Source organism: Pleurodeles waltl, chromosome 2_1, assembly GCF_031143425.1.
Source record: "Pleurodeles waltl isolate 20211129_DDA chromosome 2_1, aPleWal1.hap1.20221129, whole genome shotgun sequence".
Taxonomy (NCBI): Eukaryota; Metazoa; Chordata; class Amphibia; order Caudata; family Salamandridae; genus Pleurodeles; species Pleurodeles waltl.
In genome coordinates, this window is record NC_090438.1 from 845,096,986 (window position 1) to 845,112,339 (window position 15,354).

The 15,354-nt window shown below is 47.5% G+C and overlaps 1 protein-coding gene across 3 annotated transcripts in view; it reads left to right on the forward strand.

Moving 5' to 3' along the window:
• SERPINB5 (serpin family B member 5) overlaps positions 1–15,354 on the forward strand; it is a 143,979-nt gene that overhangs the window by 73,492 nt on the left and 55,133 nt on the right. For all 3 annotated transcript variants that reach the window (XM_069218796.1, XM_069218794.1, XM_069218795.1), the window contains one exon: positions 15,053–15,195. In XM_069218796.1, coding sequence (XP_069074897.1) covers positions 15,053–15,195 — 143 coding nt within the window. The remainder of the gene's footprint in view (positions 1–15,052; positions 15,196–15,354) is intronic.

Sequence of the window (15,354 nt, forward strand, 5' to 3'; positions counted from 1 at the left end):
AAAGGCTGTCTCTGGAGAGCTGCTTGGAAGTGTCATTTGAAAGGGAGTCAACCCAAAATACTTCTTAAGAATGAGCTAATGGATCCACATCAAATTACATAAAAGTGTGAGTAAAAGTGGCATTCAAACCACAGATACCCTGTCCTCCTGCCTCCCCTGAGCACTATCACTGCAAAGAGTTGTACAGCACCTTCAGTGCAGCACCCTCTGCCCGCCTTGCCCCCTGTATTGCTCAGGCCTTGCTTGCCTGCTGTTTCTGGCCTCAGACCTTCTGACCTTGCTGTTCTTCAAGATCCCCCATCCCTTTCCCCATTTCAGGCCCCCTGCATTTCTCACCTTTTTTTGTTCCTCCTGTCCTTCTGTCCACCTCCGCCCTCTTTTCCCTCCCTCCCCAGGACTTATTTAATGGTGATCGCTGTGTGACACCATTGCACAGATCCACTGCCCCCCTTCAGCCCTGGGTACTAGCACCTCGAAGACCTGTACAGCACCTGCAGTACAGTGCCCTCTGCCTGCCTTGCCCCCTAAATTTCTCAGGTCTTGCTTGCCTGCTGTTTCTGGCCCTAGGCCTTCTGGCATTGCTGCTCTTCCCATGATTAGACCCCCACGTTTCAAACCTTTTTTTCCTTTTGCCCACCTCCTCCCTTCCACCCTTCCCTCCCGAAGGCCTATTTCATGGTGGTTGCTGTGCGACCGTGCAGTGGGTGCGCTGCCGACATGCCGAAAGCAAGCCCGTCTGCACCCGTCCTTGCCCGGACCACACTTAGCGCCAGGACTCCTGAATCTGCGGCCCATGCCCGGACTACACCTAACACAAGGCCCCATAGATCTCCAGCCTGCACCCAGACCGTGCCCAGTAACAGGACCCCTGGATCTGCAGCCCATGCTCACACCGCTCCAAGTGCCAGAACCAGCATCAGGAACCCTGGATCTGCAGCCCACTTCTGGACCGCGCCCAGCACCAGGACCCCTGGATCTGCAGCTCAGACTGTGCCCAGCACCAGGATCCCTCGATCTACAACCTTCACCCTGACCACACCCAGCTCCAGGACTCCCTGATCTGCAACTTGAGCCTGGCCCACGCCCAGAACCAGGACCCCTTGATACTCAACCCATGTACGGGACGCGCCCAGCACCTGGATCCATGGATCTGCAGCCTCTGCCCAGTCTGCACACAGTGCTTGGACCCCTGAATCCACCACCCCCAGGCACCAGTACTCCTCCAACAAGATCAAAAATCTCAGAACCAAGGCCTGCAGCCCCAACTGCGACATCGCCTCGCCCCTACGCACTAATGTTCTATTCTCCTGCCACCACTTCCACTTCCCCTGTGAAGCAGAAACAAACACAAGCTCCACCCAGTGAACACCTTCCCACAAACCTAAACTCTACTGCCCACTATTAAACGTCCGATCCCTCTGGAAAGCATGCCATTGAAATCTGGTGCACCATCACCGACCTACCACCCGACATAATGTTCATCAGCACCGGACATCGCCACCGCAGTGCCCCCCAGATACAAGATGATCCACCACCCTAACAGGCATAGCAGAGGAATCACCATCATTCACAAGGACTCCCTCCACTGCCTCGGACAACAACACATCCCGATCATGCAACACCTCAACTTCCATGTCAAAGCCAATGACAATACCACCATCAGAGGAACCCTCTCCTACAAACCCCCTGACGTCCACGGCAGGTTTTGCAACTTCATCCCAGACTTCATTGTCCCTCTGGCTATCGACTCCAACCAATACATTTTCCTTGGGGATCTCAACTTTCACCTAGAGTACCTGAATAATTCTAACTCTGACTCCCTCCCCGAGAATATGAGCATCATCAGCCTCTCTCAACTCAACACCCCCACACATAGCTCATGACACACACTGGACCCCATCTTCTCCAACAATGACAGAACCTAGTTCTCCCACACCACAGAGGTAACCTGGATTGATCACCACATTGTCCACTTCACCACTGAGGGACGACTGGAAGCCCCGACGAGACCACGACCCTCCCCCACCACAACTGTAGCAGAGTCACGGAAACAACCTGGATCTCCACCCTCAAAGAAGCAAGACCCATCATCTCAGACACACTTGAACACTGCGTCCAAAAAACACTTCACCAACTGAATCTCCTCATCAGCCGAAACCATAGCCCCCCTGAAGTTCACCACCAATAGAAAACAACCAAACAGGCCAGGTGGTCCATCCCAGAACCCCTAAGGCTAAAATGCCACTGCAGGAAACACAAACGACGCTGGTGCAGCAACAAGACCCTCACCAACCTCAGCTCCTTCAGGACCACCCTCAACAGTTACCACCACTATATCAGGGAGACCAGGAACAAAGTGCTAAACACCCATGTCAAGACAAGTGCCAACCTCTCCAAAGAATTATTCAGAATTATCAGAGAATTCTCCTACTCAACCACCACAGAGAACACTATCTACCCCTCCCAAACCCTATGTGACACACTCTCTGACTTCTTTCACTACAAGACCACTGACATCTGAAGCAGCTTCGACCCCCAGCCCACCGACCTCAACCACCTCCGCACCTCAGTCTACAACTCCCCACCCCACCAGATCTCCGAAAAGAAACATCTCTCCACCGAAGACACTATTGCTTTGATAACCTCCACCCATGCCAGATCCTCCACTGACCCACACCCTCACTTCTTCTACAACCTAGGAAGAGAAGTAATCAGAGCCTCCCTCACAGAAATCCCCAACTTCTCCATTCCCATAGCCACCGTCCCCGATGCCTGGAAGCACGCTGAGGTCAAGCCCCTCTTGAAGGAACCCTCAGCAAACCCTAACAAACTCAAGGACTACCTGTAGGAAAGTACCATCTTGCCTGGCATGTTACCCCCATTTTTACATGTATGTAAGTTTGTTCTTGCCTGTCTCACTGGGATCCTGATAGCCAGGACCCCAGTGTTCATAGTTTGTGGCCTAAATGTGTGTACCTGTGTAGTGACTAACTGTGTCACTGAGTCTCTGCTAACCAGAACCTCAGTGCTTTTGCTCTCTCTGCCTTTAAAATTGTCACTATAAGCTAGTGACCATTTTTACCAATTCTAATTGGCATACTGGAACACCCTTATAATTCCCTAGTGTATGGTACCTAGGTACCCAGGGTATTGGGGTTCCAGGAGAACCCTATGAGCTGCAGCATTTCTTTTGCCACCCATAGGAAGCTCAGACAAACCTTTACACAGGACTGCCACTGCAGCCTAAGTGAAATAACGCACATGTTATTTCACAGCCATTTTCACTGCACTTAAGTAACTTATAAGTCACCTATATGTCTAACCTTTGCTTGCTGAAGGTTAGGTGCAAAGTTACTAAGTGTGAGGCATCCGTGCACTAGCAAAGGTGCCCCCACATAGTTCAGGGCCATTTTCCCGAACTTCGTGATTGCGGAGACGCAATTACACGCGTGCACTACATATAGGTCAATACCTATATGTAGCTTCACAATGGTAACTCCGAATATGGCCATGTAACATGTCTAAGATCATGGAATTGTCCCCCGTGCCAATCCAATGCATCCCCGGGGCTCCAGTATGGACCCCGGGTACTGCAAAACCAGCTCTATGGGGTTTTAACTGCAGCTACCGCTGCTGCCAAGCCACAGATAGGCTTCTGCCCTCCTGGGGTCTGGGCAGTCCAGTCCCAGGAAGGCAGAACAAAGGATTTCCTCTGAGAGAGGGTGTTACACCCTCTCCCTTTGAAAATAGGTGTTAAGGGCCTGAGAGGAGTAGCCTCTCCTGGCCTCTGGAAATGCTTTGAAGGGCACAGATGGTGCCCTCCTTGCATAAACCAGTCTACACCGGTTCAGGGATCCCTCAGCCCCTGCTCTGGTGCGAAACTGGATAAGGAAAGGGGAGTGACCACTCCCCTGTCCATCCCCATCCCAGGGGTGGTGCCCAGAGCTCCTCCAGTGTGTCCCAGACCTCTGCCATCTTGGTTCCAGAGGTGTGAGGGCACTCTGGAGGCCTCTGAGTGGCCAGTGCAACAGGTGATGTCAGCGACCCCTCCTGATAGGTGCTTACCTGACTTGATGACAAAACCTCCTCTGAGGGCTATTTAGGGTCTCTCCTGTGGGCTTTCCCTCAGATAACGACTTGCAAGAATTCACCAGAGTTCCTCTGCACCTCTCTCTTCGACTTCTGCCAAGGATCGACCACTGACTGCTCCAGGACACCTGCAATACTGCAACAAAGTAGCAAGAAGACTACCAGCGACATTGAAGCGCCTAATCCTGCCGGCTTTCTCAACTGTTTCCTGGTGGTCCATGTTCAGACTTCTTGAATCTGTATTCAAGGACTTCTGCAGGTGCTACCTTCTTGTGTGTGGGCTCTCTACACTGCTGAGGGACCCTTCTGTCTTCTTTTCCAAGTGGCAACATCCTGGTCCTTCCTGGGCCTGGGCAGCACCTTTTTTCTTTTACCATGACTCTTGCAGCTAGCAAGGTTTGTTTGTGGTCTTTTCCCAAAGAAACAACTCTGCATCCTCCAGAACTCCGTGGGACATCTTCTGCATGAAGGAGAAGTTCCTAGCACCTTTTGTTGTTGCAGAATCTTCAGCTTCTTCTATCCGGAGGCAGCCATTTTGCACCTTCATCCAGGGTTTAGTGGGCTCCTGCCCCCTCCTGGATGCTTTCACGACTCTTGGACTTGGTCCCCTTCCTTTGCAGGTCCTCAGGTCCAGGAATCTGTCTTCAGTGCATTGCAGTCTGTTGTGGTCTTTGCAAAATCCTCTATCACGAGTTTAGTGTGTTTCTGGGGAAATAGTAGTACTTGACTCCTACTTTCCAGTGTCTTGGGATGGGGTATCTTGGACACCCTTAGTGTTTTCTTACACTCCCAGCGACCCTCTACACACTACACTAGCCTAGGGGTCCATTCGTGGTTCGCATTCCACTTTCATAGTATATGGTTTGTGTTGTCCCTAGGCGAATTGCATCCTATTGTATTCTACAGTGTTTGCACTATTTTCTAACTGTTTTACTTACCTGATTTTGGTTTGTGTGTATATTTTATGTATTTTACTTACCTCCTAAGGGAATATTTCCTCTGAGATATTTTTGACACATTGTCACTAAAGTAAAGTACCTTTATTTTTAGTAACCCTGAGTTTTGTGTTTCTTATGATATAGTACCTATATGATATAAGTGGTATAGTAGGAGCTTTGCATGTCTCCTAGTTCAGCCTAAGCTGCTCTGCTATAGATACCTCTATCAGCCTAAGTTGCTAGAATACTACTAATCTACTAATAAGGGATAACTGGACTTGGCACAAGGTGTAAGTACCATCAGGTACCCACTATAAGCCAGGCCAGCCTCCTACACTACCACCCTATCTTGCTCCTCCTTTTCCCTGTCAAAGTTTTGGAAAAAGCCATCAATCACCAGCTCACAGACTTCCTCAAAGTCAACAGCCTGCTCGGCCCATCCCAATCTGGCTTCTGGCCCAACTACATTACCAAGGTTGCCCTGATCGCAGCAACTGATTACATCAGACACCTCCTCGACCTAGGAAGAACAGCAGCCCTCATACTCCTCGACCAGTCTACAGCCTTTTACACCCACCACACCCTCATTACCATACTCCACAACATTGGCATCCAAGACGAAGCACTTCGCTGGATGTCCTCCTTCCTCTCCAGCTGTACGTAGAGAATCTTCCTCCCTCCTTCATCTCTGCACCCAAAGACATCATCTGCGGTGTTCTCAGGGCTCCTCCCTCAGCCCCACCCTCTTTAACACCTACATGGGTCCACTGGGGGACATCACACGCACCCCTGGCTTGAACATCATCTCCTATGCTGAGGACACCCAGCTTGTACTTTCCCTCACTGACGACGCCCCCACCACACAAAGGAACTTCCAAAACTCCTTGACCGAAATTGCCAGCTGGATGAGGACCAACTGCCTCAAACTGAATTCAGACAAGACGGAAATCCTCATTTTCGGGAATGACCCCTATCCCTGGGAAGACACGTGCCCCCCCAATAGACCCCCCTCCCAACCCTACCAACCACACATGCAATCTTGGCATTATCCTGGACTCCCAGCTCACCATGAAACAACAGATCAACACCTGCTTCCACATTCTCTGCATGCTCCTTAAGATCTTCTGTTGGATCCCCATTGTGATCAGGAAGTCAGTCACCTAGGCCCTTATTTCTACCCGCCTGGACTACGCAGCACCTTCTATGCCAGAAACATGAAGCAGCTCCTTAAGCTTCTCCAGACCACCCAGAACGCAGCAGTGAGACTCATCCTTGACCTCCCCAGAAGGACCAGCATCTCTCTCAACCTCAGGGCCCTCCACTGGCTCCATGTCCAGCAAAGTTTCCACTTCAAGCTCCTCATGCACACCTACAATGCCCTCCATGATGTCAGACCTGCCTATATGAACAAATGCATTACATTCCACCGACCCACCAGATAGCACCGCACCGCCAACCTTGCACTGGCTGTTCCTTCTCCCACTTTGCCACCAAGTCCTGGAACTACCTCCTCCCTCCATCTGCTCACCTCCCCTTCTCTGGAAGACTTCAGAAGGCAACTAAAGACATGTTTTTTCAACCACCAGCCTGCCAAGGCTTGCAGACTTCCCCACCGTCTGGAGCCCCCCAGGGGTGACAATTTGCGCTCTGAAAATATCTGTGATTGATTGAAACCCTCACACTTTGTTCCAGTTTCACTTCATGGCCAAGGAATGGAGTGCTTCAAAGAGTTCTCAAAGATCTTCTGTATGACCAATACTGGTGTCTTCCTGACAGTCAGGTTCCCTAGGTGAGCTGACATAACCTCAAGTCGCACTTTTGGCAGGAGGAGCTGAGGGTGTTTCTAGTGCCTGCATACTTGTCGAGAGGGAAAGAGTGTGCTTAGCCCCGAGTAAAGAGAGACTATTCAGGAGTCGAATCCCAGAATGTTTCTAGTGTGAGGAGCACCGACTGAAAGAGGACTACTCTAGAAAGTGAAGCCATGTGTGATCAGTGTCATGAAGGGGTTACCCAGTCTTTCTGTGTGCTTCTGATGTCAGCCATGCAAAAATGTTACGAGAACAAATGCCATTCTGTCCCCTGGCAGCTGCTGTGGGTCACTGACTGGTGCTGCTACAGTCAAAGCAAAAAAGAAGGGAGCTGTGTCACTGCTAAATGGAGGTCAAATGGCCTGGGAGGTCACACTTGCAAAAGTCTCTGCACCTTTAACAAATCAGCCTGGAGGTTTCAATTGCTGTGCTATAGGATCCCTTTGTACTCGGCCTACAGGGTGTAAATGCCAACAATGTAATGTTACTGTACCATATCTTCCTGTGGTGAAGTCGTCTAGTGACTCCTGTTCCAAAACCTCTCCTGTGAAGGTCAAGGTCAGAGGCTGTGCCTCCTTCACCACATGAGCTGCAAAATACAATTGAGCAAGTAACACATGGGTTGGCTTACAATCAAATGAAGGTACTAAGACACCTCTTAGAAATCAAGCTCATGTAGGAGGCTGGCCTAGTGTGTGGTGGGTACCTATGGTATTAACACCTTACTCCAGATCCAGGTATCCCTTATTAGTGTAGTGTAATCAGTGTCTAGAAGCCAGGCTCTCCAGAGGTAGCTGTGGATGAGCAGCCAAGGCTTTTCTAGGAGACATGCAAAGCTCATGCAATACCACTCTAGCCACACAGTACTCACACACATGAAAGAAAATACTCAGTGTTACAAAAATACAGGTACTAAATTTTGGTGACACAAATGCCAAAAATACTATAGAGACTACACTCCCTTAGCAGGTTAGTAATACACAAATTATATACACTAGTATGCAGAAATAGGCATAAAAACAGTTAGAAAACAGTGCAATTAGTGAAAATCACAATAGTTAGAAATGGGCCTAGGGGATCACAAACCATATACTAAGAAAGTGGAATGCGAAAGTCGGCAACCCACCTAGACAAGTGTAGTGTGTGGAAGGAAGCAGGAAGTACCAAGTGGGCTCTACCCACGAGGGGTAGTCAGAGGGGGCCCTCAGCAACTCAGAGAGCCCACAGAAGACCAGGCAGCACACACAGGAATCCCACAGCACAGGGACAAGAAAGTTGCAAAAGAGGCCCATGCAGCACTTTGACAAAGGCTCCCATACCGCTGGAGAACCACTGAGGAAGCTGCGCGTCACAGGATACGATGCTGGGGGCCAGAGCTACAAAATGCATGAAGGACTTGGAGGAGGGATGCCAGCAAGCCTTGGCAGCTGCAAAACATGCTCTGCACGGGGGTACTGTCTTGCATGGGGAGGCAAGCTCTTTCCTCCACCAAAGTTGGACAGTTGGAAGAAAGGGCCGTCGGGACTACTTCAGTCCACCACTCATGATTCAGGATACACGCAGCTCAGCAGGGGAGGGGATCCACGCAGCCGACCATCATTGCTGTTGGTGCCTCCGAAGCAAGGGGAGTGATTCCTTCACCCCAAGGGTGATTCCTTTGCTCTTCTGATGCAGGCTGAAGATGGTCCTGTCCTCATAGGATGCATGAATAGGAAACAGTTGCAGTTGCTGGCAGGACCCGGAGATGCAACGTTGCAGAAGGTGTCTTGCTTCTTTGTTGCAGCTTGTAAAGTTCCTGGAGGGTCCAGATGCAGTTTATTCAGAGAGAAGTCTAAGTGGAAGATGCAGAGGATTCCTGCTGGAGTCTTGCAATCTGAATCTGAAGGATCCACAAAAAGGAGAGACCCTAAGTAGACCTGAAAGGGGGATTAGTCACCTAACTAGGCAAGCACCTATCAGGGGAGGGCTATGATGTCACCTGCTGGCACTGGCCACTCAGATGCTCCCAGATTTCCCTGCCAACCTTGAATCCAAGATGGCAAAACCCAGCGACCCTCCAGAGGAACTCTGAGCACCACCCTTGGGTGGTGATGGACAGGAGAGTGGTCACTCCCCTTTCCTTTGTCCAGTTTCCCACCAGAGCAGGGACTAGGTGCCCGGAACCGGTGTAGACTGGTTTATGCAAGGGGAGCACCAAATGTGCCCTTCTAAGCATTTCCAGTGGCTTAGGAAGGCTACCCCTCCCAAGCCTGTAACACATACCTTCAAAGGAAAAAGGTGTAACACCCCTCTTCCAAAGGAAATCCTTTGTTCTGCCTTCCTGTGCTCGAGCTTTTCAAGCAACAGGAGGGTATAAACTTCTCTATGAGGTGGTAGCAGCTGGGGCTCCCTGGAAAACCTCAGAAGGCTGAAGTGGCAATACTGGGGGTCCTCTAAGGAGCCCCCAGAGTGTATGGAATCATGCAACCAATGCTTTCAAAAGCATTGGGGTATGATTCCTACATGGTTGACACTAAACATGCCTATGTTCGGTGTTACCATTATGTATCTGGCCATAGATAGTGACGTATGTCGGTACACGTGAAAAATGGCGTTCTCGCACTCACGAAGCTCAGGAAAATTATCTTGGTGGTCATGGGGGCACCTCTGCTAGTGCAGGGGTGCCCTCACACACAGGTACTTTGAACCCTGCCCTTAGGGCTGGAGGGCCTGCTGTTTGGGTGACTTATAAGTGACCTGGTGCAGTGTAATTGGCTGTGAAAGGGTGCTTGCACCCTTTCACGCAGGCTGCAATGGCAGTCCTGCAGAAGCCTTTGCATGGGCTCCCTATGCTGCAGCCCATTGGGATCCCCTTGAACCCTAATGCCCTGGGTACCTAGGTACCATATACTAGGGACTTATAAGGGGGCACCAGTATACCAATTGTGGGTGAAATACTGTGAAAAACAGTAGCCAACAACCAAATTTAAGGGAGAGAGCATAACTTCCGGGGTCCTGGTTAGCGGGATCCCTGTAGACACAGTCAAACACACTGACAAACAGGCCAAAAGTTGGGGTAACCAAGCTAGAAAGAGGCTACTTTCCTACAGGGTAAAAATGATCTGACCTGTGACTGTTCATTTCTTCGCCCACAGAGTACTGGAGAGTTTAACTACTGGGTTCACTGGGCTGAGAAGAGAATATAGGTAGAGGTGTGTAGCACTTACTGGGAATCGCAACAAGGAACACAAACATGTATTCACTTATTCAATTAAATTGTGTAGGATTCTGTTCTGCTGTGGGATTAAGGTACTTTAATTTTACATAAATGATACACACTGGGGTGGAAATAGATGGCCCAATTCACAAAGTGCCTTTGAAATTGTGGTGGAAGCTCCACAATAGTGTCAGAGTCTCCGCACTTGTGTCAGAATCTCTACCCTGCAGCTTCTCACTGCTAAGATTCTGTCACAAGTATGGACACTCTGCCACAACTGTGGATCCTTCACCATGACTGTGACTGCTGGTTGACTGTTCAGTTCTGAGCTCCTGTCTTCCCCACTCTACCTCCATGGGAAACCTGTGAACACCTGATCTCACAATCCCAGGTGTGGAAAGGCTTGTACTTGCCCCAGTTTGCAGGTCCAAAATAGGACGGACCCAGGACACCATTGACTAACAAACCCAAAGACCAAAGTTGGGTCCCATTACCTCTGTCATCCCTGTGGTACCCTTAAAGGGGTCTGACACAGGCATCTGACAAACCCTGTCATCAACTGTAAAGAAATAGGGAAGTTTATATTCAAATTAGGTAGTTGTAGTCATGATATGTTGATAAGTACTGATATACAGTGACCCATAAGGACCAGATAAAGATTTACAAAGGGTTCCAGGGGATGTATCCTATTTAAGTTTCCTGCATCTGCACAAAGGAGCAAATGGGATGTGTGCATCCATTGTTGAATAAATGACTCTGTTTCAGAGTGCACATAGTAACTTGGAACCCACATAAAACTATCACCTGTGCTGCTGACAGCAGCAGATTTGTGTGTATTTAGAGGGTGTGAAATTATCTACAAATGTTTTGTCACTTTTGATTTCTGACAAATGTACAAACCTGCCGCTTGTTTGTTAGTATCCAGAATGAAAATGTAAATCTGACACAAATGGAATGAGAATGATGACCACCAGTGTCTACCTTTTCGGATACGGCCACAGCTGCGCAGCCAGGATTAAAGACGCTGACCTGGTTATACACAAACATCTGAACACATACATGTGCATACGTATATGGGTTGTGCATGCAAGACTACCATCTTCAACATTCTAGTGTTTGCACACTGATAGCCTGTCGCAGAAGGGACCTGTAAGAAAATGCCTCTTCTTGCACGAACGCCCAATTTTTTGGATGGACTGATGCTGTTGTTTTTTTACTCTATGCATTGGGCTCTGCTTACCAGGCCATTGTGCATCTGTTCTGACCCCGAAACCACGTCAAAATTGGGCATACTTCTCATGGGCATATTTAACTAACCTTTAAGTCATAAGAATATTGTTCTCAGTGTACTGATTCAACATGCTAAAATAACCATTTTTGACAAGCCTAAACCCTGCTTTTCAGTAGCAAAAGTTCACACCTAAGGCGACTCATTGCCCAGTAAGGCAGGGTGCATGGTAATCAAACGTTGGACATTAATGTAAAACACGTCCTTACAGTGCCAAGGCCTCTAAAGCTATTTTCACTGTAGCAAGATTAGCTTTTCCATAGGAAAGAGTATGAAATTAATCTTAAAATTCAATAATGTTATTTACGCCTACGAACCAGCTAAAACATTTGTTCTTTGACTTTTTAAAATATATATTACAAATCGAATTCATTGTTAAAGTCGAATTTTAACAAACACTTTACAAAAGGTACCTTTAAAAACTCACATTTAGCCTGCCTAAAGCCTCTAGAAGCCCATTTGTCTCAGCTTCAAACTGTCCCCAGGAGCTAAATAGCTATTAATGAACTGTAAACTTGCTCCCAGAGCCGAGACACAGGCTCAATCACAGTGGGAGAGGAGCTGCCCTCTCAAATGATTTTGAGAGGAGGTATTGCGTATTTCCCTGGTCATGCTTCTTGGCTGGACACAGGACTCTGATTGTATGTAGCAATGGGCACTGCAGGATTGTTTGCAGTAGGGCACACAGGAGCTGCTGTAAGACGAGGTAAGACTGAGAACATTTGCTCTATTGGTAGGTGATGGTCCAGGAGTTACCCTCACCCATAGACTAGTGCCAGGCATAAATGTGACATCCCTGCATACCCTCTTCAGAAAACTACTGGACCTGTAAAAGATAATGAAAGGCCTTCAGCTGCTGTTGCGACCAGTGAGGAAAACCTTAAGGGCTGGACCTGCTCCCACATGTAACCAGGAGAAAGAAGTACATTCAAAGGGTCAGTTGGCTGACCACCAGTCAAACTACAGAGAAACTAATGCTGCAAGCAGCCCACTTTCCTGAAAGAGCCTAGCTGACCATATTCAACCAGAACTGTCCTGAACTCTACTAAATACTTCTCTTGGAGTGAGTCTTGACTATGAAGCACTGTTACTGAGCTCCTGGAACCCTTAGTTTTCGACAAAGTGTCGACTTTGTGCTAAACTTAGATTGGCGGGGCTTAAGAACTTTTTGCCAACTATTTCCTAGGAGAACCAATGAGAACCAGGGAACAACATGCCAAATGATCCACCTACAGTGTTCTGACTTTGCCACAGCTCCTACTTCATTCTTCGCAACAGCAGCAAATCCGTTTCAGCAGACTTGACGCCGACTGGCATCTGACAACACTGAACCCTCTTCAACTGTAGCCTGCAGTCTTACCCCGAAGGATATCTGACTGTCAAAAAAGAGTCTAAGTCCAAAGGTGGAAATCTTCACAGGGCCCAGACCCCAAGCAGTCTCTGATCAATGCAGATGCCTTCCCGGGAACAAACTCCAGACTTCTCTCACTCTGAGCTTGTCCCAGCTTGGATCACAGCTTCACCAAAACATTTGACTTCTCATCCAGCTGTTGATGAACCCTTCTTTGGTTCCAGCCTGCAGCCTTGCCTTGCTGAGGACTCTGCCTTCTTGAAATATTTTTAAGTTGAAAGTTCCTTTTTGACTGGTACCAATCTGACTTGTGTATCCAACTTGTGTTCTATTGCTGTCGGCTTTAAACCTTACTCTTGTTCTGGTCTTGAGTGATCATTTGCCAGCTGTTGATTGTTTGAATTTTTAGCACTATTGTTATTTAAAAAAAAATTACAATCATATCTCCAGATCTTCATATTGGATTGCGTCAATTTGGTGTAATTTTGTTCATTCAAATTTGTTCTATTGGAAAAAAAAGTAGAATTGCTATTGTATTGTGTTTTTGACTGTTTAACTGTATTAGTACTTCAAAATAGTTTACACAATTTCATAAGGTAAACCTGTCTGCTCTCTGCCATAGCTACCAGGGATTGAGCTCAGGTTTCAATTACTGAAACCTTTACAAGAACAGTGCCAGTGTTACTTGTGGTTGAGTACAATCCACCCCAATTTATAATCCATATACTCACCGGGCCCTTAAGGGACTGGAACAGATTTGGGGTGGGCCTTATAATGTGAGGGACCATTCATAGTGTAGGTTTGTAGTGCTTACTAAAACCTGTGGTGCTTACCTGAATTACACATTATTGGCAAAATCAAAACCAAAGTACAGTTTCATGGATCTCAGGCTCTCCTTTTCCTGATAGGGCTCCGTGAGGTATCCATCTTTGGGTAAACATGCAACCTCACCTCCTTCACAATTAATATCCCAATTTGTTTTAGAGAGTTGCAGTTGAAAGAAGTATAAATCATTTGCTCCAAGACACAGAGTTACTTTGGCACAATCTCACCTGGGAGGGTATACTGGCACCTAAAGAAAGACAGTGTGGTCCTGGCTGGGAACGATTGGACTAGCCAGGCTTTCAGTTTTTTTGTAGACTTCAAGGCCTGAACTAGTGGCTCTGATCTTCAGGAGGAGCCCTTTCCAGTCTTTGGGAGCCATGTATGAAAAAGGTCTAGTTCTTCAGATGTGAGGGACATGGAGTGCAGAGGTTTTTATTCCAAAAGTGTCATTTTAAGCAGCTGTTGACTTAAATGGGACCTAGATTATGTAGGGATTGGTATGAATGTGCCTGGAGCTTGAAGAGTGTGTCTTCGTTACCGTGGAGCTAGAGGAAGCCTTTTACATGTGTGTGGAGATGTGAATGTAGAGTGAGAGTTGTAGCGTAGTCTGGCTGCAGCTTTTTTGAAAGACCTGAAGTCCTTGGTGAGATGTTTGGTGATGTAAATGTAGAGTGTGCTTCCTTAGCCTAGCTTGCTGGAGAGCAAGACTTGTGTGACAGTTTTGTAGGTGTTGAGGGGGAGCCATTTGAAGATTTTCCTGAGGAGATTGAGGCGGAGGACCAGGAGGCCTGCTATTAGGAGATGGTTATCCACTAATTTGCCGAGGTTCCAGGCTAGGTTAGACTGGTTGGGTGTTGGTCCTAATTCAATGGGACACCAGGGACTACCCCTGTCTTGTCAGAGTTGAGCTTTAAGAAGTTGGCCTTCATCTGGTTGGTAACTTCAGACATGCAGGTGGCAAACTTTGCCTGGGAGTTGGGGGTGTCATCATCAGAGAGGAAGAGGATGAGTCAGTGCTTCCTCTGTACCTTCATTCTGTCTTTTTTGTTTCCTCCTCCCTTATTACTACATTCATGTCTCTCATGTCAGGAATCTGACATCCCTGACCTAAGCTTTTCAGACCTTCCTTATCTAGCCCAACCAATGCACCAAATGCAGAGCCTCAAAATATTCCTATGTAGTGTGAGTAAATGTTCAGTATACACATTATACAGGGCATGTCATGCATATTAGGGAATACTTTGTTTTTCCTGTATGACAGACTGCAAAAGTTTGAAAGCCGAAGCCACTAAAATTGGTAGTCACCAGTGCATGCTACATCTGGGGGCAAAATATGTGAATGGGCTGGGGGTCACATATTTTCTTCTTCTTCTTCTTCTTCTTCTTCTTCTTCTTCTTCTTGTTTTGAGAAATTGGTATGGCAACACAATTCTTCCTGCCTGAGCCCCATGCCCAGGACATTATTGTAATCACTAGCATACCCAAAAAAAGGGAGGCTGAGAACAAACCAGTATGCAGTACTTAATGAAAACATACTTTTAACATTATTTTTAACAGGTAAAATTGAGACAATACTTTGTGAAGACAATGCCACTGACCAGACTAAACTTCTTTTGCTGGGTGCAGCCATCTGCTCAGGAAAGTGGTTGAAGAAATTTGATAAGACTAAGACAAAAGAAGTTCCTTTCAGAATTAGTAAGGTAAGTGGCATTAGTCCATTTTAAACACTCAAAGACAAGTGCACATTACTTATGAACACACACATTCTATCTCTGGGCCATCTACTACTAAAAAATCATTACACTGAAAGGTTTTGCTCTGATTGGAACTAATAAGAGCATTGAAGGACATATTTACAA